Consider the following 27,562-nt stretch of genomic DNA (forward strand, 5'->3'; position numbering starts at 1 on the left):
TATATATATATATATATATATATATATATATATATTTATGTATATTTACATAAATTGTCATGCTGGATAATCTGTCTTCCTCCACTGCCCCTCTCTCTTGTGGTGTGCCACAGGTTTCTATTCTTGGTCCTGTCCTCTTCTCATTGTACATGCTGCCCCTTGGATCAGTGATAGCCAAACATAATTTTCCTTTTCACTGCTATGCTGATGATGTACAAATTTATTTACCAATGAATCCTAAAAACAGTAACTTTCTCATACCTTTCGCTGATTGTATTGCCGACATTAAACAGTGGCTTCATCGTAATTTTTTGTTTTTAAACAAAGGAAAGACAGAATGCATCTTCTTTGGTGGTGATGCTCCCTGTAACTTTTGTGCTCTGACATCCAAGTTCAGATCCACAGTTAAAAACTTGGGGGTGACATTTGATAAGGACTTAAAGTTTGATAAACAAATAGTAGTCAAGGCCTGTTTTTATCAGTTACGTCTTTTATCCAAAGTTAAACCTTTTTTAAATTGTTCTGACTTGGAAAAGGCCATCCATGCTTTTATAACTTCAAGGCTCGACTACTGCAATTCCCTATACGCAAGAATCTCCCAATCCTCCATTAGACGCCTGCAATTGGTCCAAAATGCTGCAGCTCGACTTTTAACCAACACCTCCAGACGTGAGCACATCACCGTTTTATTTTCTCTCCACTGGCTTCCAGTCAATTTTAGAATTAAATTTAAAATTTTATTATTCACTTTTAAAGCTCTCAATGGTCTTGCTCCACTATATTTGACTAATCTTGTAGTTGTCCGTGAATATAGGAGAACACTGAGATCTTCTAATACATTTCTACTCTCTGTTCCAAAATCCAACTACAAACGATGGGGTGACCGGGCCTTTTCGGTTGTCGCACCCAGACTCTGGAACCAGCAACCTCAGGACTTGTGCTCCATCACTGACATGGAGCATTTTAAATCTAATCTTAAAACCTTTTTATTCAGGCAGGCTTTTAAAACCTAGTAGGTCTTTGACAATTTTGCTATGTTTTAATTGTAATTGTTTTTGTTTTTAACTGACTGATTTTTTATTCTTGTTTGTTTTTAACTTCTGTACTGTGCAGCACTTTGTGCACCTTTTGGCTGCTGGAAAGGGCTCTATAAATAAAGTTTGATTGATTGATTGATAAATATGACCTCATCAGATTTTCTTAGAAGTCCTAAAAGTAGATAAAAACAAAACAAATGAGACAAAAATATTATACTTGATTTCAGATTTTGTGATATAAAAAACAGGGAGCAGTGTAAAGAAAATATTTTTCAGTGTCAGTCTTTTTGTATCTTTTGTTAGTGTTTGGCACGTGGATATGTGCTGAACTTTATAATGAATTTACAACGCCAGAGTGCAAGTTTGTCACAAACTGTCCTTTGGACATTATCACACAAATGTCTGTTTGTTACCTTGTCTGTTTTTTGATGTGCATGTGTGTTTTTGTGTTTTGAAGGTGAAAAGTGTGTGTGGGGGGGGGGGGGGGGGGAGGGCGTTGCATGTTCCAGTGTAAACACGAGGACCAGAGGTCAATTGTGCCATCGCAACAAACTATTTAAATGTGTGTGATATTGTAAGAGCAGAGAGGCTCGACTGTCAAACCGAGGTGCATACACTAACACGTGTGCCTGCCACCCCCCTCAGAGGTGAGATGGAGAGCATTAGCCATATATGCACTGTCTGGCTGGAGAGGATGTTGGGGGGGGTGGGGGTGAGGTGCCAGAGAGGTTGCCGTGGTGAGAAAGTCTGCTCAGAGCAGCACACGCAATCTGTCAGGTGTTGCTGCACTGCTGCCATGATGAGGGCTCTTATCACCCCCCACCCCCAACACACACCTCATTCCCCAAGTTTCACCCACATGCGTCTGCCTCGAAGGGATCCTCGCTCATGCACAAATGTTCACTTACAAAAACAAACTTAGTGACAGACACACCTGCCTCCAGAGTGTGTGAGCTTAACCCCTCACACACACACGTGCACGCACATGCGTACACCACAGAACAACCGTCTGTATGCATCGTGCCCAACATATGAACTTTATTACAACTGCACAGACATGATCCTTACCGATGGGCAGCTAAGACCAGGTCTGGTTCCGTTCTGTTTGTCTGCATTCAAGTGTCCTGGATGAGCCCAGCAGCTATTTTTACAATCAATGATTTCACTTCCCCCGACAGGAACAACCAAAACATTTACTGATAAAACATGACTGAGATGTATTCACGCAACAGGTTGGCACATTATTTCTATTATTGCCATTTAGGAGAAGAGCATGTTAGTAGAAGATATGACACCAGAAGGCATACGGGTTGTTCTGGTTTGCTTCTGTATTCATTTGTCTGTCTGTTAGCAAAATACCTTATGAAACACTGGGCAAATGTTGTTTTTAACTTTCATTAAATAATACGACTGGTCATCTACAAGTGAAGAACTGTTGGAGCCAACCTAACTATGGCCACCACAACCATCTGACCATACAAATCAGATAAATTACTACAGTTTAGTCAGTCCTTCAGATATTGAGCTAAAATTTAAAGTTGTAGTGGCTGAGTCCTTCACAACACATAATCTGAGCAGTAAGAGATCTCGCAAGAACTTGCAATGTTGCATTAAGCAAAACGTCTTTTTGTTCAAGCTCATGTGAGGCCCAGGCCTACCTTGCAAGAGATCTGTGATCTCAGTGGGATTTACTGTTTAAAAAAAAGGTTAATAAAATAATGATCATTTTAAAGTTTGAGCAACATAACTCATTCATTTCACATCATACGATGATCTTCGTTTAAAACAGGCAAGCGTGAATATGCTGGTGATGTGCACTCCTTCAAGGAATTATAAGTATTTAAGGTAAGTTGTTTTCATCGTTAGATTCTTGTCAAGATCATTTCTGTCCCCTGCACACTGACTTAAAACTGAAAAGAGGCAAAAATGTTAAAAAATAAATGGTTTTAAGAACATTACCTTCAGAACTTGTCAACTGATGGGAAACATATTTGGTTAGAATTATTAGATTAAAGATCAGACTAACTCAGAATTCAACATTTGAGCTTTTGAAATCTGATCATGACCTTTATCTCCATATAACTTTGTACAAAATTAATTGTTTAGGTTTCATTTTGACATTATCAGTTGTTGATTTTGGTAAGTATTGATTATTAGACTATTTCTAATAGGATAGCTGATGGAACAAAAAAAAAAAATGATGAAATGTTGGAGTGCCAACCCAGCTGCCACCCAAAACTCCAATTTGTGTTATAATCTGGAGGTAAAAATATGTAGAAAGTTAAGTGAGATCTTAAAAACTATTAACCCTAGAGCAACAAAATACTCTGATGGCCACGCACGGGAAATGCAACCCAGTTTGGGAGCTGACAGTTTGAGCTTAATGTAATTAAAATGTATCGAACTTGGCTGTGCTCTCTTTGTACACTTGAGCTGCAGCTCCTGCAGGAGTGACAGACACTCACGAGAAGCCTAAAGGCTCTTTCACTGTTCTTCTATGATCCACAGAGCAGAACAAGTTGGTGATTCTGCTTTTAATACATACACACGGAGACTGAGGAAGTGCTGGAGGGTCTGAGGAGTCCATAATCTTGATACTTTTAAATGTAGACTAAAGACCCAACTCGGTTTGCTCTGCCTTTTAATTAGGATAGATTAATAAAAAAAAATTCTCCACTGTAAAACACTTTGAATTGCATTTGATTTGTATTAAAGGTGCAATAGAAATAAAGCTTGACTGACAGAATTGTGGTTAACTAAAAAAAACTAAACTGTGGTTGTGTCAGAAACATTAAAAACATCAACATGGCAGGTTCCACATATAAGCCTGATTTGTGACTCATTTGAACTTTGATGGACGTTTCTACAGGGTGTGTGTCTGAACCACATAGCTCCTAACAGGGCTGGGATTATCCACTGTAGGCATCAAAACCCTGCTGTTGTGTGTCAAGAACTTTGCAGCTTTTGTAAATTTCCTCCACAACATATGTCACAACACCATCACCAATTGAGCGGCACATTTTCATGCAAAATTTGCACGCTTACTTATTTATTTATTTATTTTGCTGTCAGGAAGGAAAAATGTGAACAGAATAATTGTATATATGCATCGGTGCCATTAAAAATCTAATTACATGATTATGTAGTCTTTCAAAGTAATGAACGGAGCTAATCTAGTAGAGATGTTTGGAACATTGTGATTTGTTTTGTTGGAAATTTTTGCTCCAGAATATTTTGCTTGTGACATTCGATTACAGAAATTATTGTATGTTATGTGAACCTTGGACTGAATGTCATTCATAATAATCCACAGAGATGAGACACTTCCTGGTAAAACTGAAAAAGTCCTGATGGGGATTAAAAGGCTTCGGCCAACCGAAGCACAGGTTTGTAGGATAGAGAAAAATGAACCCTCTTTCAACTGTCCCTGTATAATTTGCACCCTGGTTATGAGTAAAAGCTTTTTAGATAGATTATGAGATTAAACACAGAGTTTTAAAGGTCAGCTTTTAAACAGTTTCATATTCATGAAGACAGAGAGAGAAATGATCAAGAATAAAAAGATTAACGAATGAGAATTATACAATAAAAGCTGCATGTCTGGAGAGGCAGAAAATTAACTAACAGACCATGAACAATAATTTATATTTCACAGATGTTTGATGTTGTTTACGTAAACACCAGTGCACATCACTACTGAGTTCACAGGCATTAACCAAGTCCAGCAGTTTCTCCTTCCTGGTATATGATTATTTCTTCTTGGGATCACCACAGTGAGTCATCCTCCTCCGTCTCAATCTGTCCTCTTTATCCTCTGTCCTCACTACATCTACCTCCATGTCCCCTCTAACTGCATCCATATCTCTCCTCTTGGTCTTTTTCCTGACAACTGCATTTCTAACAGCCTTCTATCAATAGGCCTATACCCACTGTCCCTCCTCTGGACATGTCCAAACCACTGTCCCTCCTCTGGACATGTCCAAACCATCTCAGTGTGGCCTCTCTAACTTTATCTCCCAGTTGTTCAACCTGTGCTGATGAGCTCATCCTTGTCTCTCCTAAGGAGAACTTCAACATCTTCATTTCTGACACTTCCAGTTCTGTCTCCTGTCTTTTTGTCCATGTCTCTGTCTCCAGACCATGTCTCTGACTCCAGACCATACAACATAGCTGGTCTCACCACTGTCTTGTAAACTTTTCCTTTGACCTTTGCTGACACCCTTTTGTCACAAATCACTCCTGAAACTTTTCTCCATCCACTCCATCCTGCCTGGACTCTCTTCTTCACCTCTTTACCACATTCCTGTTATATATTTATTCAAATATCAATATTACCAAACGTTATATTTAACACCCCATCACATTTTCATAAGCAGCTCAAGACAGTGGGGCTGAGATGGTGTAAAGGTAGAGCAGCCGACTTGGGACCAGAAAGTCACAGTTCAACTCCCAGCCATTCCCACATGTCGTGGTGTCCCTGACAAGACGCCCAATCCCTAACTGCTCCTCGGGCACTTACATAGCTGCCCACTGCTCCACCTGGGTGTATCTCACATGTGATGGGTTAAATGCAGAGAACTGACTTCATCATTGTACAGAAACATACACTGATGACAACAATAATGGCTACACCTCATTTTTTCTGTGTACAGTACCAGATGCATGTGAGTGGGATGTTTTCTGTGAAACTGTGTCGCCCTCTGGAGGCTATCAACAAACAAGCAGCAGTAACATTAAAGAGCTGCTACAAATTGTTCAAGGCACCAGCACAATGTACATTTGTGTTATTCTGTGTGGGCACTATTAGCTGAGAATGCTAAATAAATACATAAAAATACAAAACGCTGGTTGAGGTTAACTTCTGATTGATGCCATTTTAGACACAGTTTGAAAGCTTTTACAAGTTGACTCAGTGCTGTTTTCTCAAACACACATTTCTAGAAACAATAGGGGCCAGGCAAAACTTAACTTTCAAACGTCGTATCTGAAAAATATTTGCAGAGTGGAAGTTTTGATCAGATTGTAATTGCTCAGTAAATAAGGAGGAATTACATGTTTCTTGCTTTTGAGCTAAATGATTAACAATATGACATTTGACACTAATTGACATGACACACAGTGAGCACAGGCTTAGGTCAAACAGCATGAAGATGCGCCCTCAGGAACGTCCCATTGTATGCATGTACGTGCACTGCGGCGCACAAACACCCACCTCTCCGATCTGAACGTGTGTTTCTTCCACAGACAGCGAGTAGGACTGAATGATCTCCTTCATTTGGAGAATGTGGTTTTCTTCAATGTCTTGGAATTTCTGGAAAACGGATTGAAAATAGTTATGATGCAGCAACAAACTGGCCTCATAAAATCAGATTAACTAAATCACTGTCATTGTCAACTAACAGATGTCAAAACAAAAAAATGTGGAAAAATGAAGCCAAGAAAACGCGCGCGCACACACACACACACACACACACACACACACACACACACAAGCCCTTTCATAACATGCCAGTCATGCTCATGGTATGTAAAAAATCAGATCCTTTCTAGTTTGAAGCAGAATTGAAAGCTGGTAAAGGCTCTGTGCCCTCACAGTAAAATTACAAGAACAGAGACAATCATTCATTACAGTTTGCACATTACTTTGGAATTTAACCTTCAAAAATCACAAAAGCCAAGAGCTTCTGATCAATTGTATTGATTCACAGATCAGCATCAGTGTGACCACTTCTAAAAGAGGCGTTTGACAGTTGCTGCTTCATCTCTCCACACAACGACAAGGCAGGAAGACATCAGCAATGACTTTTGTGAAGCAACTGTTGCTGCCCACCAATCTGAGAATGGTTCAAATGATTCACAAGTGGAAAAAGTTTCAAAAAGCTGCCAGTGTCCCTAAAAGTGGATGTTAAAGCAAATTCACCCTGAGGTCAGACTGTGCAATGCTCAGAGAAATTATCAAATAAAATGGAGCTCTAGTTCAAACTCTACTAGATTCAGTAAGCAGGTTAAAGGTTAAGGTTTATGACAGAACCCTAAAAATAACAGTGAAAAAGTAGGACTTGTTCGGAAGAAATAAAAGGAGCTGGAAGTCTTCTCTGTAAAGAGAACACTGCAGCAGGACTTCATCTGAACACAACCACAAGACTTCTGGAACAATGAATGCCCTTTGGACAGATGAGACCAAAGTATGTATGTTTACCTGTAATGCACAGCAGCATATTTAGAGAGAACAGTGAATCTTAACCAAAACCTGATACTAATGTTTAAACACGGTGGTGGAGGGCTGGTGCTTTGGGCACCTTACAGTCACTGAGTCGACCATGAACTTCTCTGATGAAAGGATTTGAGAGTCAAATGTGAGAACATCTGTCTGACAGCTGGTTTGGACCTAAAGGCTCCCACAGACTCATCTGGACCTCAGTCCGTGTGAAAACTGTGCACACTGTCCGCAGACGGTTGAGACTTTAAACTTGAACGTCCACCCTGAGCGGCTGCAGGCCAGCGCAGCAGGAAAGGGGCGTTTACCTTCGGGACAAATTGAGGTTGCCGATTGGTCATTTGCTGACACGCCTACTCGATTGATTGACAGGTCAGGGAAAAAAAGAGAGCTGGCAGCAAGTGGCAGCAGTGTTCTGTTTATATGTTGTTAATAAAAAGTTCTAAAAAATAAAAAGGAGCGCTGGCCCTGCAGCCCACACATCTGACTGGCCCACCAGGAAATCTCCAGACCCTCCCGCAGCCACGCTGGACCTGATTTTAATTCGCTCGTGACAAATTCCTTCATTTTTCACAATTTCAGTCATGGCGTCAACGGAGGAGGAACTTGCCTCTTGGAAAAAAACAAAGAACAGGCCATTAAACCAGATCAGGGATGAAGAAGGGAAATTTAATACATTGGTGTCACATACAAAACAGTCCGTCACCGGGCAGTTTATTGTGTGACACCAAGTACGCGTATGTAAAAATGTATCTTTGCACGGACATGCCCTGCAGGCGTCCGCTTCAGAGTCTAATCCGGTATGCACGGACCTCCGCGGACTGACGTACGCCCGAGTCTGTGGGAGCCTTAACTGAGTCATGATGCAACAGAACAATGAACCCAAACACAGCAGCTAATCTACAAGAGAACCGCTGGAAAATAAAAGAATCAAGGTGCTGCAACGGTCCAGTCAAAGTCCAGAACATCAACCTGACTGCAACATTGTGGTGGGACCTGAAGAGAGCTGAGAAGAAACAAATCTCTTCAAACCTCAACAAACGGACACTGAAAGAAGAGCGGCACAAAATTGCTCCACATCTACATTCAGTTCTATGGAAAGCCACTACAGACAGGTTTGCTGCTAAAGGAGGCGCAACAAGCTGCTGGATCAGGGCCTGGACTTGGTTGTTCCACACACAGCTTGACCATTTTGGCATTATTTTTGTTGAATACATATTGGAATGAAGGAATTTGTTGTGTGTTTTTGGCACTTAAGGTTGAATATGAACTATTTTAAACATGAAACTAGATCAGTTAATATGCCCTAATGTGTAAAATTCTTGAACTAGGAGAGAGTGGACTTTCTTCTCATGATTTTACTTTAGTCTTTCAGCACACACACACACACACACACATTCAAAGAGAACACACATGAAGGAGCTCTACTGATGTCAGAGAGCACATATGTTTGGTGTTTATAATATACATTCATGTGTGGTGCGGGAGATGAGCCGTAGACTATGATCCCAGGGAAGCAGAGCTGCAATGCCTCTTTGTCTGAGGTGAAAACAACAACTAACTAGAACCAGCTCTGCTGCGGTACAGCAGGAGGTGGAGGCCAAATTCAACAGATCTGATTTTTATTTGGAGTTTATCTAATCAGCCCCTCAGATGGACCCAATCAGAGCGCTGCAGAATGATTCCGTTACAGAGGAAAAAACAATCTGGAGATGATACAGAGCGAAGAACGTAAAGCAGACGCAGAGCAGTCTAACTGATTACACAATAAAGTGTTGATAGCACAAAGGCAGACAATAAGCCGAGTTTTCCATTAAAGCACACAGAGGGAGATTTATGATACCTGTGCAGTTTCTGCCATCTTCTGTTCAAACTCAGACTTGGCTGTGGCATATTTCTCCACATATGATTTGTAGGTCTCTGTGGCTTTTTTGGCTTTCACTCCAGCCTGTAAAGTGTAAACAAACAGTTAAAGGACTACGTAACATGGTTTTAATGCAAACAATGACTTTCAAAGTTTTGAAAGTCTCCAGCAGTTGCTGGAGTAGCCTTACAGAACCTCACTGACCTACACAAGGCGAGGTCAGTGAACAAGGCCAGGCTGATTCTGGCAGATCCTGATCACCACTCCATGGTGAGATCAGGTGGCTTCCATCTGGACGCAGGTATCTGCTGCCCAGATGTAGAACAGACTGAAAAACTCATTCATCCCTGGAGTGATCAGGCTTCTCAACAAACAGTGATGAGCTCTGCACTGTTTTCTAATGTCTCAATTGGGGGTGCACCGATCACAGTTTTCTGGCCGATCACCCATCTCTAAAATGTCTGACCTGTCGATTCTGATTTAGTTTTATAATCACCACTGTCAGGTGTTATAAGGTCACAATGCACCTTCAATTTTCCAATATTATTTTATTGTAAAACATACCCTTGAACAATATCCTAGAAACAATACAAACTTGTTTTAACTGGCCATGAGGTAGTGCTCTGAAATATAAATGAAGTTCAGACAATTGTTGTTAAAACTAAAAAAATCGGTAAAATCAGTTTCTCATGCAAGTATCGGCCGATTTCCAATTTCCCAAAGTTAAGGAAATCGAATCGGGGCCGAAAAATCAGCCGGCCGATTTATTGGTGCACCCCTAGTCTCAATGTCTTGTGTAGTATGGATGATTTGTGTACCTACTGACTGTGAAGCAAACTGCCCCTCGGGGATAATAAAGATTCTTAAACTTGAACTTTCTATCTCCCTGGATCAGCAGAGAAACTGATCTCATCATCACCATCCATTGTTAAAGATTCTGTGGACACCAACCTTGAAACACTTCATCATACCTTTTTACCATAATGATGTGTGTGTGCATGTGTGCGTGTGTGTGTGTGTGTGTGTGCGTGCGTGTGTGCGTGCGCGCGCGTGTGTGCGTGTGTGTGTGTGCGTGTGTGTGTGTGTGTGTGTGTGTGTGTGCGTTTGTGTGCGTGTGTGTGTGTGTGCGTGTGCGGGTGTGTGTGCGTGTGTGTGCGTGTGTGTGTGTAAGAGTGACCTCCCACCTTGTCCACATCTCTCTGGGTGGCCCCCTCTTTGCGGAGACGCTCCTGCTCCACAGTTTTGGCGTTGTAGATCTCCTTGGACTTCTGAAGAGCCTGAGAGATGCTCTGAATGTTCTGCACAGCTTCCAGAGTTGGAGCCACTTCTTCCTTTGTCTGAAAGTACAAGTCGGGTTCACCAACTCGTTTACATGGGCCCAACAATCATTCCCTCAGGACTTGTCCTGGAACACTCTCATTTATTATACGAGTTTGGAAAAACAACAGATTCAAGTTGAGTGTAGACATGGGCTCTGCTAAAATACTCTTTTTGCTCTTTTGTTTAATTCACACACGAGGCACAGACCTTTAGCACGGCACAGAAGGAAGCAATTAAAGCTAAATAACAGCTACAAAAAATGTAAATAATCTGCTTTTGATCAAAACACAGTTCTAGTTTTCCAGCCATTCGTATCAGCTTTAAGAATTAAAGTAAAACAGTGCAAACATGGTGCAATGAATTACAATTACCGGTACATTTAATTTATCGGTCAGTGTGCAATCCTTTAGTTTTGTTTCTTTTTAGTAAATAACAATGCAGAAACATGGAACATGCAGAATAACAATAGGTGGTATCTCACAATGTCTGATGGGGACTAGGTGGTGAGAAAATATGTCTAAGTGAATTATCAGCTGCAGTCTCAGTAAACTCTGGGTGTTTGACCAGCAACCTGTGTGCCTGCATTTTGAGAGGTCCGTTTTTGAAAATCTTGTCCTATTTTAATGTGCACAGATTGTAAACCTGAATTCTTGGCCATGCACTATAATTCTGTTAGCATTAAAAATTGTTTTGGCTCATTGTCATGTTTTGAAGCTCAGACTGAAACAAATGTATGTGCACCAGTGTAGACAGTGATAAGAGTTCAGTCAGTCCTGCATCAGGACTCGGTGCAAAACTTTGAAGGAAGGAGAGCATCTTTCCTGACTTCTCAGAAGTCAATTGAAAACATTAACTTTTTTCCTTCTCAATCAGCTCTTTGTAAATTGAAAATTATCATGACATTTGCATTATTTTAATGGTATGTTGTTCAAAATGTGACGTTTCAACATACAAATCAACTGCTGGAACCAAAGAAACTAGAATTACTAATTAGAGTTATTGTTGCATTTTGTAGCTCAACTCGGCAACCAAAGCCCACATTTATTTATTCAGCAGCAGTACATTTAAAGAAGTGAAGACAGATTTGGACCAGTTTTGTAACAGTTGTTATTTATTATTAACATACTTTTTAGACCTGGACATTTACCTCAGATGATTTTTGTCAGAGCAGAATCCCCTACAGATGTTAAAACACAGCTTTAGTGATTTTGAGATCAGCTGGTGACACCTACGACAGCTTTGTGTCTATTTTGAGGGAAAAAAAACTTGTTCAAAACAAACATTGGAGCTTCATGCCTCTGAAACTTAGGCAAGGAAGATGAGAACTCTGCGTAAGTCAAGAGACATTCTGAAGACATTTGGGACTCCCTCATGAATACTGACAACTACTCAGAGACCAGTAAGCTAGGGCCTTAACAGCAAAGTCCATTCATTATCTTCCGCTTGTTCTGAAGTCAGGTCTCGGGGGCAGTAGCTTGAGTAGGGAGGTCCAGACATCTCTTTCCACAACCACCTCTTCCAGCTCATCTGGGAGGACTACAAGGAGTACCCAGGCCAACTGAGAGACATAGTCTCTCCAGCGTGTCCTGGGTCTTCCATGGGGTCTCCTCCCTTACGGACATGCCCGAAGCACCTCTAGGGAGACGCCCAGGGAGCATCCTTACCAGATACCCGAACCGCCTCAACTGGCTCCTCTCGATGTAGAGGAGCACCGCTATGAGTCTCTCCTGATAACTGAACTTCTCACCCTATCTCTAAGGGAGAGTCCAGCTACCCTGCGGAGGAAACTCATTTCAACTACCTGTATCCGCGATCTCATTCTTTTGGTCACTACCCAGAGCTTGTGACCATAGGTGAGGGTAGGAACGTAGAGTAACCAGTAAACAGAGAGTTTTGCCTTACAGCTCAGTTCTCTCTTCACCACAACAAACGGTACAGCGGCAGCAATACTGCAGATGCTGCACCAATCCGTCTTTCAATCTCACACTCCATTATTCACCCTCACTAGTGAACAAAACCCCAAGATACTTGAACTCCTCCACTTAAGGCAGAACCTCACCCTCGACCTGAAGAGAGCAATCCCTTTCCGGTTGAGGACCATGGCCTCAGATTTGGCATTGCTGATTCTCATCCCAGCCGCTTCACACTCGGCTGTGAACCGCTCCAGTGAGAGCTGAAGATCACGGCACAATGATGCCAACAGGACCACATCATCTGCAAAAAGCAGAGATGGAATCCTGAGGCCACCAAACCAGAATCTCTCTGCCCCCTGGCTGCACAGAGAAATTCTGTCCATAAAAGTTATGAACAGAATCAGTGACAATGGGCAGCCCTGGCGGAATCCAACTCCCACCCTGAAGGGGTCCGACTTACTTCCGGCAATGCGAACCAAACTCCTGGACCGAACAGCCTGTAACAACAAGCCCCCAATCCCATACTCACGGAGCACCCCCCCACAGAGTACCTTGAGGAACACGGTCGAATGCCTTCTCTATGTCCACAAAACACATGTAGACTGGATGGGCAAACTCCCATGACCCCTCAAGGACCCTAATGAGAGTAAAGAGCTGGTCCAGTGTTGCATGGCCAGGGTGGAATCCACATTGTTCCCCCTGGATCTGAGGTTCGACCAATGATCTGACTTGCTTCTCCAGTACCTCTGAATAGACCTTACCAGTAGGGCTTTAACAGACTACTCGAGTAATTGACAGGTCGATTCCTAGGACATCTATGGGAGATTTTAAATTTCACATTGAGTATTCGCAGTGACGTCATTGTGTCACGTGATCCGAACCGGGCTACTAGTAGAAGCTACCAAATGGATTCCTCCAAGCAGACGGATGGAGTAGAGCAGGCCCAGTCTTGGCAAACAGGTAGAAATGCATCAATAGTATGGAAATATTTCACTAAAGATGAATCTTCTGGCTCAACTACCGTAAGGAAACAGAAAATGAATCAACTTCCTGACTGTATGGAGCTCGTTGCGAACCGGTGTTATACCACATTCTGTGACCACCATATATTGTGACCATAGGGGGCGGTGTTGCATGCACTGTTGCAGGTCACAGAATATGGCGTAACACCAGGTCCAATCAACCGAACCAGAACCAGCTTCCTTCTGACCTTGTTCCACAAACTAAAAGCAAAAAAATATTAATCTCTAAACCTATAAAAAAACCTATAAACATATTACTCTCTAAAACTAAACCTAATGCGCACCACAGCTGGCGGGTGGTCATCCACCCCACTGTTTTTAGTTTCGTTTTTGATGAGCTGCACGTTATTTCTTTCACTTATGCAGCTTAAAAATAATAACTAATAGTTTTGGTTTTCTGTGACTTATTTGCAGTATGATAAATGGTAGGAGCATAATATACGCTCCCAATATTTTGTTGGTCTTTTTTTTTTGTAAATAATAAATTATGTTTTTTTGCGGTTTAATTTTTTTATTTATCTTTTCATCATGAAATCCTATGGCGTCATCAACTTCTCGAGTTCTGCTCGAGTTTTATTATGTTAATGTCGAGTTTAAAAATTATGTAGTCGTTCAAACCCTTACTTACCAGGGAGGCTAGGGAGAGTGATGCTCCGATAATTGGAGCACACCCTCCGGTTCCTCTTGAAGAGGAGAACCACCAACCCAGTCTGCCAATCCAGTGGCACTGTCCCCAATGTACACGTGATGTTACAAAGGCGTGTCAGCCAAGACAGCCCCACAACATCCAGAGCCTTAAGGAAATCAGGGTGAATCTCATCCACCCCGGGAGCACTGCTGCCGCATAGTTTTTTTTAACTACCTCTGTAACCTCAGCCACAGTTATGGACAGACCATCACTGAAGTCCCCCGACTCAGCTTCCTCCATAGAAGAAGTGCCAGTGGGATTGAGAAGGTCCGAGAAGTATTCCTTCTACCTCCCAACGACATCACTGGTTGAGGTCAACAGCACCCCACCTTCACTGAACACAGTGTTAGTAAAGTGCTGCTTTCTCCTCCTCAGCTGCCTGATGGTTTGCCAGAATCTCCTCGGAGCCGACCGAGAGTCTATATCCATATCAAACTCCTCCTACATCTGAGCTTTTGTCTCAGCAACAGCCAAGGCTGTGGACCACTTGGCCCTCCGGTACTCCTCAGCTGCCTCTGGAGTCCCACCAGCCAAAAAGGACTGAGAGGGCTCCTTCATTAACTGGACAACCTCTCTAACCTGGGGTGTCCACTACTGAGTTTCAGGAAGCAAACCACTGCAAGAAGCACCAACAACCTTGTGGCCACAGCTCAAGGCAGCCAATTCAACAGTTGAGTCACGAAACATGGCCCACTCGGACTCAATGTCCCCCGCCTCAGCTGGGATGCGGTTAAAGCTCTCCTGGAGGCGTGAGTTGAATATCTCTCTGACGGGTTCTTCTGCCAGGTGTTCCCAGCAAACTCTCACTACATGTTTGGGTCTAGGAGAATAAAAATAACCCTAGGTTTCTGTTTAGTACTATTGCTAGACTAATTAAAAGTCCCATTTCTGTTGAACCATGTACCCCTACAACTATAAGTAGTGATGACTTCATGAGATTCTTTATAAATAAAATTATTTCAATTAGAGAGAAAATTCAAACCATCCTTCCTTCTACTATCTCTAGTCCCCTGTCAAATGAGACAACTTTAAAAATTTCACTAGAGCCTGATTTATGTTTGGACAGTTTTTGTCCTGTTGAGCTCTGAATTGTCAAAAATAATAACCTCATCCAAACCATCCACATGTCTGCTAGATCCCATCCCAACCAGACTGTTTAAAGAGGTATTCCCCCTAATTAATGTCCACATTTTGGATCTACTTAATTTGTCTTTAATGGATGGTTATGTACCACAGAGCTTTAAGGTTGCTGTAATTTTTTCTCTCTCTCCCTGGACCTCAACAAACTCTTATCTGGAACTTTGTGGTTCTACCTGGTTCTGACAAATATCGCTGGGTGGTATTTCGCTGGTTTTCAGCTAGACTGGCCCTCGTGGTGTTTCCATAGGTGTGGGGGAAGTGTACCTGTGACCCTCGAATTGGACCAGAACCGAATCGAGGTGGCTGTGGGGAAATTCGTCTTCTACAGAGCCGGTCTCAGCTTCAGTGAGCAGCCCGTTACTTTTACTGAAGGACGATCCACCTCCGTGGAGTCGTTGTGTTCACCTGGAGGAGACGCTCCGGTGCTTTGAAGCGCCGCCGGACCGGAGCAGAACCGCGCCGCCGGGCTGCCGGACCGGAGCAGAACCGCGCCGCCGGGCTGCCGGACCGGAGCAGAACCGCGCCGCCGGACTGGGCCGCCGGACCGGAGCAGAACCGCGCCGCCGGACTGGGCTGCCGGACCGGAGCAGAACCGCGCCGCCGGACTGGGCCGCCGGACCGGAGCAAAACCGGGCCAGGGATATCTTCAGCCTCTTCGTCTCTCGTGCTTGGAGCGCCGGAGCCGAACTGGAGCAGAACCGGACCGGACCAGTTGCCGACTTCAGCCTCAGCCTCTCCGGTCAGTCTCGTTTTTCACCAGGGGTGCCCCGTGCTGTCGGGTGCTGAGAAGCGGAGGAGCAGCGTGGAGGAGCAGCGTGGAGGAGCAGGGCTGCGTGGTGCTCGAGAGAAGTTTGGAGTTTGTATCGGAGCTGCTGCAGGCCTCCATCCAAACTCACCTGGATAATAATTAATTTTATTCCGGATCACGCTGTTGGCCCCTGTTGACCTGAAACGAACTTGGACCATGCCTTTCACTTCAGGAGGACTTTCTGACAGCTCGCTCTGCTATTTGCTGCGAATTTTCTGTTTCTGTTTCGGCCTGTTGATTCTGGACCCAGCTTCTGTTTCTCATGGGAGCATCCATCCATCCATCCATCCATCTTCACAGGGGGGCCGGAGCCCCTCTCAGCCTGACTCAAACTGCAGTTGGGCCACCTCGTCGGGTTTGTTTGCCCATTTGATCTGTGACATTTTATGGTCTGAATCTTTTCTGCATCATTCATATTACTGTCACTATTTTCAGTTCTCAGATTATCTGGAGTCACTGAATCTTGTTAATACACCTGAATCTGTCCATCACTGCAACTTTCACTGTTTTTGGGTTCTGAATGATCGCGTCTTCATTAATGTTTCTCATGGTTCGATTATGGGGGCTAATTGTCACACTGTTAACTCCTGTATTTACACATCAGTCACAAAAAACTCAAAAAAATGTCTGATAATAATGTTGTTATTGCTCTCAGGAATTCAACCTAATCCTGGACCCCCCACTAATTACAGCACACCAAATGACTTTAAAAACGCCTCTGGGCTCCATTTTCTGCATGTAAATGCTCGTAGCCTTCTGAAAAACTTGATGCTGTGAAAATCCTGGTCAGTTCTTCTGGGGCTGATGTTATCTTTATTTCTGAGTCCTGGCTCAACAAATCTGTAATGAATAATGACGTGGCAATCAATGGATTTAACATCTACCGCTGTGATCGTCAGAAAAGGGGGGGTGGAGTCATTATTTACATTAGAGACACTCTGGTTTCAAGTCTTGTGACTTTCAAAACAATTCCAAACCAGTTTGAAGTTTTATCTGTAAACATCACCTTGAATGGAGGCCAGGTTTTAACTGTAGTCTGCTGCTACCGCCCCCCCACAGCTTCACCTGAAGCATTAAATGCCATTAAGGAATTCCTTGGTAATTTAAAATTCACAGAGATCTTTTTGGCAGGAGATCTCAACATTGATTGGTGTAAGTCGACCCCCCTCTGTGACAAATTCAAGGAATGTTGCTTGTCTTTTAATTTAACCCAACTGATCGACTCCCCCACCAGATTAAATAAAAGCCATCCTGACAATTCCTCCATCTTAGACCTGTTTCTAACTAATATGCCTCACAAATTCCCTGGTACAGGTGTATTCGCTGATCTTTTGAGTGATCATTGTGTGACAGCGGCTTTAAGAAATAGTAAACTTCCACCTTCTAAGCCCAGATTAATTAAAAAAAGGGATCTGAAACATTTCTGTGAACAGTCATTCCTCTGGGATCTGTCTCACTTTGACTGGCATCGTATTCTGTTAACTGATGACGTGAACTCTGCTTGGAACTATTTCCATAATAATTTCATTTATTTCCTGAACTTACATGCTCCTTTTCGTCAGTTCAGAATAAAGGGACGAGACAGCCCCTGGTTTACTCCAGAGCTAGCTGACCTCCTGCACAGGAGAGATCATCTTTGGGCCGCAGCGAGAAAATCTGACTCAGACACTGATTGGTTGAGTTTTCGACAGATGAGGAATAAATGTACAACTGCTGTCAAAGCAGCAAAACGAAACTATTTCTTATCTCAGACTTCCAAAAATCTAAATGACCCTAACAGATTCTGGAAAACAATTAAATCTCTCTCAGGCACCCCCCAATCATCTGACCTCCCATCACAACTTCTCGTTAACTCTGCTCCTGTGTCAAATAAGCACGAGATCCTGAACTGTCTCAACAAACATTTTGTTGCTTCTGGTTCTTTATTTGACACAGTAACTAATGGAAAATCAGCCACTTCACTTAATAACCAAACTTCTACAAATCAAATCCCTCCTACAAGTCAATCCTCAGTTAATCACACCTTCTCTTTTTCTCCATTCTCAGTCAGTGAGGTCAATAAACTGTTAAAAGATCTTGATCCTAAAAAATCTGCAGGTCCAGATGAACTTCCACCTTATTTCTTAAGGCTGGCTGCTCATATCATCACAGTCCCTGTGACCCACATCTTCAATCTCTCCATAAGACAAAACTCCATCCCAGACACTTGGAAAACAGCCTTTGTTCTTCCTTTGCTGAAGGGAGGAGACCCCACCTCACTGAACAACTATCGACCAATCTCTAAACTCTGCATTTTAGCCAAGGTTCTAGAAAAACTGATAAACTCTCAAATCAAAAATTACCTGGACTCATTTAACATCTTACCTCCACATCAATCTGGTTTCAGGAAACAACACAGCACAACCACTGCTTCACTGAAGGTTCTTAATGACGTTGTTGAAGCACTGGATGCTAAGGATTATTGTGCTGCACTTTTCTTAGACCTGTCTAAAGCTTTTGACACTGTGGATCAGAACATCTTGTGTCATAAACTCTCTGAAATCGGTTTCTCAGATCACACCATTGGTTGGTTCTCTAACTATCTTTCAGACCGGAGGCAATGTGTTCAACATAATGGTACTTCCTCCAGTTATTTAACAGTCAACAATGGTGTACCACAAGGCTCAGTCTTAGGACCCACCCTCTTTACAATCTACATACATAATGTAGGTAAAAACATCCCTAATGCATCCATACATTTCTATGCTGATGACACAGTTGTTTATTGTCGAGCTAAAACAGTTGCTAAGGCTTTCCAGCTTCTGAAATCTGCATTTAACTACATCCAGACTGATTTGTTTCACCTCAAACTTGTCCTAAATGCCGAAAAAACCAAAGGGATGCTTTTTTCAAATAGGAAGTTGGTCCCAGCAGTTCTTCCTCCGATTTTATCCTCAAATGGTGTCCCCATTGAGTTTGTTGATTCCTATAAATATTTGGGTATCTTGGTCGACTCACATCTTTCTTTTAAGCTCCATGTGGAAAACTTGGTAAAGAAACTGAAAGTTAAACTGGGTTTCTTTTTCAGAAACAGATCCTGTCTAACCCTGAATGCTAGAAAACGCCTTGTATCTGTGACTTTCCTTCCCTCAATTGATTTTGGTGATATTATTTACATGAACGCTCCTACAAGAACCCTGCAGATGTTGGATGCTGTCTATCATGGTGCACTAAGATTCATAACTGGCTGTGATTATCGTACCCACCACTGCACCCTGTATTCACTGGTTAACTGGACATCATTAACTTCACGCAGACTCTCTCACTGGTACATTTTCATCTTTAAATCACTTCTTGGTCTGCTGCCTTCATACATCTCCTCCTACATGTCTCTGCGTGAGTGCAGCTACGGAGTGCGCTCTCAGGACATTATTACCTGCAGTGTTCCCTCAGTGAGGACTGAACTAGGCAAAAGGGCCTTCTCCTACTCCGCTCCTGTTTCCTGGAATATCTTACAAAAAGATTTGAAGCTCTCGACCTTGACCTCTCTAAGTGGCTTTAAGAATCTGTTGGACTCCTGGCAGGGACCAATGCAGACATGTTCCTGTTTTTAGTTTTATACATTTGTCTCGGAATCTAGTAGTTTTTTTGGTTTTGTTACCTTTTTCCTTTTAGCCATCCTATTTGTTAAAAAAAAAAAAAAAAAAAAAAAAAAAAAACTGTAGTATGAGTTTTTATAACTGCTTATTGTTGTTGCTGTTGTCCATTGTTGTCATCTTTCTTTGTTGAAATCAGGTCTCTCTTGTAAATGAGTCCTCGAGGCTCAATGGGATTTACCTGTATAAATAAAGGTTGATTGATTGATTAAACCTTTACTTAAGAAGTCTGACCTTGATTTAGAATTTCTGGCCAACTATAGACCTATTTCTAATTTACCTTTCATCTCAAAAATTCTAGAGAAAATAGTTACAGGTCAGTTGCGTGAACATCTACAAAGAAATAATCTGTTTGAAGAGTTTCAGTCAGGGTTTAGAGCTCATCATAGCACAGAAACAGCACTAATAAAAGGAACAAATGATTTTCTCATGGCCTCAGACAATGGACTTGTGTCTCTACTGGTCCTGTTAGACCTCAGTGCTGCATTTGATACAGTTGATCACAATATTTTACTACAGAGGCTTGAAGATGATATTGGGATTAGAGGAACGGCTCTAAAATGGTTTAAATCATATTTATCTGATAGATTCCAGTTTGTAAATGTAAATAATAAATATTCTTCATACACCAAAATTAGTCATGGAGTTCCTCAGGGCTCAGTGCTTGGGCCAATACTCTTTACTTTATATATGCTTCCATTAGGTAAAGTTATTAAACTGCAAGAAATAAATTTTCATTGTTATGCTGATGACACACAATTATATTTGTCCAGGAAACCCAATGAATCCAATCAGCAACATGGACTACAAGCATGTCTTAAAGACATAAAAACCTGGATGACCCTTAATTTTCTCCTTTTGAACACAGACAAGACTGAGATTTTGTTTTTTGGACCTGAGCACCTTAGGAATGAATTTTTCAGTCTTTCTCCCTCCTTAGATAGCATTAATCTGTCCTCCAGCTGTAATGTTAAAAATCTTGGTGTTATTTTTGATCAGGACGTGTCTTTTATCCCCCACATTAAAAGAGTTACTAGAACTACCTTCTTCCACCTGCGTAATATCACAAAATTAGAAACATCTTATCTAAAAATGATGCAGAACAACTGGTCCATGCATTTGTCACGTCTAGACTGGACTATTGCAATGGTTTATTATCTGGATGTCCAAATACTTCTTTAAAACATCTTCATTTGATCCAAAATGCTGCTGCCAGAGTCTTAACTGGAGGATTTAGCAAAAAGGAAAGTCTTAAGCCTAGTTTTAAAACTGGATAATGTGACAGCCTCACGGACAGAGATTGGAAGTTGGTTCCACAAGAGAGGAGCCTGATAACTGAAAGATCTGCCTCCCATTCTGTTTTTGTAAATTTTAGGAACCCCAAGTAAACCTGCAGTCTAAGACCAAAGTGCTCTGTTAGGAAAATATGGAACAATAAGATCTGTAATATAAGATGGAGCTAGGTTGTTGAGAGCTTTGTAGGTTAGAAGTACGATTTTGAATTCTATTCTGGATTTGACAGGGAGCCAGTGGAGAGAAGCTAAAACTGGAGAAATATGATCTCTTCTACTAACTATAGTTAGGGTCGGCTTGGGTTTCCTGAGCTGTCCCTTAGTTATGCTGCTATAGGCTTAGACTGCTAGAGGACAAACTGACCACACTTTTCACTCTGCTACTGTCTTTACTTACTCTGCTCAACCTGTTTTGTATTTGTAATTATTTTTTCTATCCTTAACGTGTTTTTTTGTCTTTCAGATACACCTGGACCTATACCTGGACCTACCATTCTATGTTCGTCTGTCTCTCCTTCCTGTCCTCTCAACCAGCTGGTCAAAGCAGATGGCTGCTTGTCCTGAGCCTGGTTCTGCTGGAGGTTTCTTCCTGTTAAAAGGGAGTTTTTCTTTCCACTGTTGCCACTGTGCTTGCTCAGGATGGGAGACTGCAACGAAGCCAAGATTCAACTTGTCTGCTGGATTCCTTAGATAGAGAACTTTACTAATTGGCTTTTATGTATGTGAATGTTCCTGTAAAGTGCCCTGAGACAACTTTGTTGTGATTTGGCGCTATATAAATAAACTGAATTGAATTGAATTACTGGGTCTGTCCGGCATCTTCCCCCGCCATCTGATCTAACTCACTACCAGGTGGTGATCAGTTGACAGCTCAGCGCCTCTCTTCACCCGAATGTCCAAAAGAAATGGCTGCAAATCAGATGACATGACTACAAAGTCAATCATTGATCTACAACCTAGGGCGTCATGGTGCCAAGTGCATTTATGGACCTCCTTATGTTTGAACATGGTGTTTGTGATGGACAAACTATGACTAGCACAGAAGTCCAACAACAGAACACTGCTTGGGTTCTGATCAGAGAGGTCGTTCCTCCCAATCATGCCCCTCCAGATCACACTGTTGTTACCTACGTGGGCATTGAAGTCCCCTAGCAGAATAAAGGAGTCCCCCAACTGGCGCACCTTCCAGCACCCCCATCAAGGACTCCAAGAAGGCAGGATACTCTGAAGTGCCATTTGGCGCATAGGCACAAACAATTGTCCGAGCATGTCCCCCAACCCGAAGGCGCAGGGAAGCTACCTTCTCATCTACCGGGGAAAACTCCAGCACACAGGCACCAAGTCCAGGGGCTATGAGTAGATCAGAGAGTCAGAGTTTCTTTATTTGTCATTTGAATCGCATGTGGTACATGTAGGGCTGGACAATAATTCAATATCGATATATGTTGCAATATACTTTTATTCAATAATGTGATATGAGGTTTTTTTTATCACATTTTCGATATTTCAATATGATTACAGCATTTCACTGACTCATTTCTTTTTCTGTTCGGGTTGAAGCGGCTGCTTCAGTTTCAACCCAGACAGAAAAAGGTGCGCCACAACTACGTAAGTGCGTGGTGATGTAGATGTTACGCAGAGCTAGAGTCCAGAAGGCGTTAGTGGTAGTAGGCTAGTCTAGGCTAATCTATAACGCGCGTTAAGTTTTCGCATCAGAATGAGTGCCCATGACCGTCAGAATGTGACTGAACAAGCTTTCAAAAGTGAAGAGAAAGCAGATGACATAAGTGATAAGAGAGGAAAGGCTAATTTGGCGGTGTGGAAGTGGTTCGGCTTTCTAAGATCCGATAAACTGCAGGTTTCACAGTGTGAATGGTAAATGGTAAATGGACTGTACTTATATAGCACCTTTCTCTCTTATCAAGATACTCAAAGCTCTTTACAACACAATCTGCGCCTCATTTACCCATTCATACAGCACTCAAGAGACTAATCAGTTCTTTTATATCACATTCATACACTGATGGGACACACATCAGAGGCTATGAGGGGCTCAGTGTCTTGCCCAGGGACACTTCAACATGTGACTGCTGGTGGATTCAAACCCCCAACTCTTGCATTGGAGGACGACTGCCCTAACCACTCAGCCACAGCCACCCTTGTGTGCTGCAAAATGTGACAGCGGTGGGAACACATCTGACTTGTTCCATCTGAAGAGTTTCCACTTGATAGAATATTCTGAGAGTCACAAGATGAAACAATAAAGTTTGAGCCAACATGTCCCTGAAACAACACCCCCAGCTGTATCAAGAGAAACCATGGTTTGCTGCATGGGTTGTTAGGTTATGTTGTTTTTTAACTTAAAGTTAAAACTATTAATATTGACAAAGTTGAGAGTTTTATGTTTATTCGATGGTGATTTCAATTTTGTTTGAAGGCTAAATACAAAATAAAAGGTGAACATTAATTTATTTGTACAGTTTTTCTGAGGCTTTTATATTGTTTATATGGATATCGAATTATATCGTTATTGACCGAAATTAAGAAATATATTGTGATAAAAGTTTTGACCATATCGTCCAGCCCTAGGTACATGTGGTGGAACAAAATTATGTACACAGGGTCCCAGTTATATCCAACAATAAAATGTAAAAGAAAAACAGTAATAAGATCTAAGATATGAACTAAGAAAAACATCAACTAAAAATACGCTAAGCTCCAATAGCATAAAAATAATACGCCGAAAAGCAGCACGGACATGTGCTGTGTGAGCAGATGAGCACGAATGAACACAGCAACATGAAACAGATCAGCAGCAACATGAAACAGATCAGCAGCAACATGATGTGGTTTTTCACAGTGATTATTCTGGTTAGAGATTCATGAGTCTAACAGCCTCAGGGTAGAAGCTGTTCCTCAGTCTAGTGGTTCTACACTTAATGCTCCTCAACCTCCTTCCTGAGGGGAGCGGGGCAAAAAGTGCGTGTGCTTTCACACTAAGATCCACACCAGCTCGACGCCTTTCACCATGGGCAACTTCAGAGTGGAATAAGGGGCTGGACCTTATGTTGGACCAGCAACAATAATTGAGAATTAAGCAATTTTTGTAGGAAACAGCAATCTACATAAACATATATGGGTTTTCCTCAAATGTATGCATGTACTCTCTCATTTAAATGTGAGCGAAATGCATCAGCATAAAGAGATGCTATCTGGCTGGCAGCCCAGCTTGAAGCATGTGTCTCTCTCTGTAATAGTCTTGTGATTTAGACAATGCATGAAATCCTGATTAGTGTCTGCAAAAAATGTACAATCCCTTGTTGATACGAAGCCACAGTGTGTTGTGCTGCTCTGGATTACAGCCAACATTTCAGAAGGAAAGTAGTTCACAAAGGTGGTCACACATTTTCAAATGAAAGCACATGCCAAAGAAAACAGCAAAATGTATGAACTGTGCAGGGAAAGAAGCTTCATATTCAGAGAATATATCCCAGAGAATGCAATAATAAACGCTTTGGCAAAAATAAAATACAAAAATAACAATGTGATTTTTTTTTGGTCAGAAATAATGGAGGTATTGTAAATACTGTAAAACTATATTTAAGAAAAAATGTGAGAGTCAAGAGGTTTAGTGTGTACTTTAACTATGTGATGTGTATATACAGTCATGCACGTATTATCAATAATATTATTACCTTAAATCAACACTTGCTCTAATAGATTTTTTTGCTGGTTAAATTATTTTTAACAATGCTTTTAAACAGCTCATTTTTCCCCATTCATCTAAACGTACAACTTCTTACTTTTTTGTGTGCTTTGGCCTGCTCTTCCACATACTTCTGTACTTCTTTTATAAGTTCCTGCAGTTTCCTCACGAGCTCTAAGTGACACCCAGCTAGCTTCTCCGTGGAGCTCTTGAACACATCCCACACTGGAGCAAACGTCCTGTAAGACAGGACCGCACGTACAAATTGTAATAATAGTCACATTTATGTTCTTTTCTTCTTGAAAATGTCTCGACTCACCCGAGCTGAGAAAAGTTGCCAGCTGCTTTGGCAAGTTTGGTCATTGACCTGGCATAGACTTCTTCTATGGTACTCCTAGAGAGGAGAAAAAAAACATAATCAAACAAAATAAAAACAAATATTATATACTTTCTATTTAAACGAAAAAAACTGTTCACGAGAGACTGACTGAAAATTGTTGGATTGTATACCTGGATTATTGAGCATGGACTTGTGTTTGTTCAAGAAAGATACTGTCCTGATATTAGTGAGTGTGCTTTAAAGATGTATCCTAACATGAGATTATAGGGTTCCTCCACAGTACCTTATTTAAAATGTCAGACTTTTCCAAACTCAAAGGCCTTCTCTACACTAATCTGGATTGTTTTACTCTCTTTATATTTTGTCTTTGTCCAAACATTTGAAATACTCATGCAGTACCACTAGATGGCCACTAGAACAAATAAAACACAAAAAATGCACATTATTATTATTATTAGCTAAAGTTTGTCCTGAAACTTTTTTCTTTTTAGTCTTTGAGAACACTAAAACATAAATAAAATTATAATATAGCAGGATAAGGATAAAGCGAGACTAATCTAGTTTTATCACTAAACTTTGTGTGTGGATGGGAAACAGAAGAAAATACCTGGTTATAAAAACTTTCAGAGAAGTGTGGACATTTTCAGACTTTTCAGTCAACCTTGGAGGCAATTTTCAAAGACTTATATTTAAATGACTGTGATTTTTACTGTAATCTTTTAATTGTCTCTAAGCTCCAAAAATATTAAAATGGGAAAAAGACCATACTGAGATGGAAAGTAAAAATGACAATATTGGAGGAGAATAAAATACATCTCATATATACTGTATAAAACACTGTAGTAACATTACATCTTACACACCCACCAGAATTTGTTGCCACTCTGTTCATGTTTTTGTATAAAACTCAGCTTTTGCACTGGTAAAGATTTTTGAGGCTCAGTTTCTAGTGAGCGTTTCTGTCTGTCATGAAGAGTGTTACTGTGGGTTTCTCCTCCTTCCCCTGCTCCTCAGAAAAGGCAGGAATTATAAAACAAGGTTTGTCTTGAATCTTTGGGCAGCAGCTGCATCGGCAACCTTCAAAATTGTTTACGTCTCCACTTTAAACTTGTTCATGTTTAAGTTAAAGAGTGAGATTAAATCTTCACCTCCTGCCCGTGAAAGTGAGAAAAGTGGGGAATGATAGTTTTGCCTGTCAACCCCAATTTAATAAGGCTGGCCCAGCTCGCAGAACTTAGCAAGAACATAAATGACTTTAACTTTGTATAATTTTAGAAATTCTGACCAGAATGTTTACTTGAAATATGTACAACCCACTAAGCAACATATGTTTTAAAGGACTGAAATAAACTGATGTGTAAATACTGAATTCAAATTTGACAAACTAATCTGGAGATTTCTGGCAAATCATGTTAGTCATGTTCACTCAGGATTTAAACAGAATAAAAATGTGCGCAAATGTTTTTATTTCTCAGTGCAAAGAGTTAGTTTTACATGAGACAGTCAGTTCTGACTCATCTTTATAAAACTTTTATGAATAGAATAGAATTAAAAAAGCTGCTGAAATAAACAAAAAATGTACCACTATTTCACCACAAGAGAGAGCCACACATCAGATTGAAACATGTTGCTTAGAGTCTATAATCGCTATTTAGTCACTGAAGAGCAACAGAACACCAAGTAAATACCCGTATATAAAATATATTTGCTTTAATAAAGAGTGCAATCAAGCTTTATAGTTAGTTAAACTGCAAAACATATTCAACTAAAGCATGTTAATTACGTACATATGCTTAATTTAACTTTCTGGCTCTGTACTGAAAAAGAAGCCTAAAATTCATTGTAAAAAATGCTCATCATGTTAAGGTTCTAGACTACAACCGCCTTGTGAACAGATGTGATAAGTTATAGCCATTTTGGTCCAACCTTGAACATGACGTTTTGTGTGATCACATACAATAATAAAAATCTGTTAGTCCTCAGAATATAATTGAAGAAAGAGTCTCAGCTACTACTACACCATGTTTCAACTCACTATCTGTAAAATTAATCGAGTCTGAGCTATTTTTGTGTCAGCTAATGTCGTTTAGCTGTGGTGGACATCTTGAATTAAATAAAGTGACTCCGAACAGTTGGCGCGGTACATCCAATAATAACTTTGAGTTTCACAGAAGCATTCTCAGTTGTTCGTAGGAACATTTACTAACACACAAACAGGTCTCAGTTCAAATGTTTTTGTTGAACTTTTAAGCAAGGATCTTGTGCAATGTGCATTACTGAAACTGTGTGTTGCGAAGGACTCTCACCAACAACCGCACTGAGTTTTTATTTAAAATCTGTCAAACTGAGTTATAGCCATTTTTGTGTGTTTTTTTTAATTATTATTAAAAGGCCTGCAGAAGCTACGAAGGTAACACAACTTTAGTAATGAACAAACCAGATTTTTTTAAGAATTACACACCAAAGTAAAATGTAAAATAACTTTTGAATTTTTATAATTTAATATCTGCTTGTTTAGTCATCTGAGCCCCAAGTGTAAAGTGTGAGTGAATGAGTGCATGCCTTTAAGGTAGGCTGAAA

The 27,562-nt window shown here is 41.2% G+C and overlaps 1 protein-coding gene across 1 annotated transcript in view; it reads right to left on the reverse strand.

The window, feature by feature from the left end:
- The window catches only part of fcho2 (FCH and mu domain containing endocytic adaptor 2), a gene marked incomplete at its 5' end in the record, with an annotated part of 149,371 nt that extends 124,335 nt beyond the window's left edge, over positions 1–25,036 (reverse strand). The window contains 5 exon segments of the mRNA XM_037692381.1: positions 6,250–6,348; positions 9,098–9,202; positions 10,303–10,455; positions 24,740–24,881; positions 24,962–25,036. Of these exon segments, the coding sequence (XP_037548309.1) occupies positions 6,250–6,348; positions 9,098–9,202; positions 10,303–10,455; positions 24,740–24,881; positions 24,962–25,036 (574 nt within the window).
- Between the last annotated feature and the right edge of the window lie 2,526 nt (positions 25,037–27,562).

The sequence above is a fragment of the Nematolebias whitei genome, chromosome 18 (genome assembly GCF_014905685.2).
Source record: "Nematolebias whitei isolate Nwh7 chromosome 18, NemWhi1, whole genome shotgun sequence".
Taxonomy (NCBI): domain Eukaryota; kingdom Metazoa; phylum Chordata; class Actinopteri; order Cyprinodontiformes; family Rivulidae; genus Nematolebias; species Nematolebias whitei.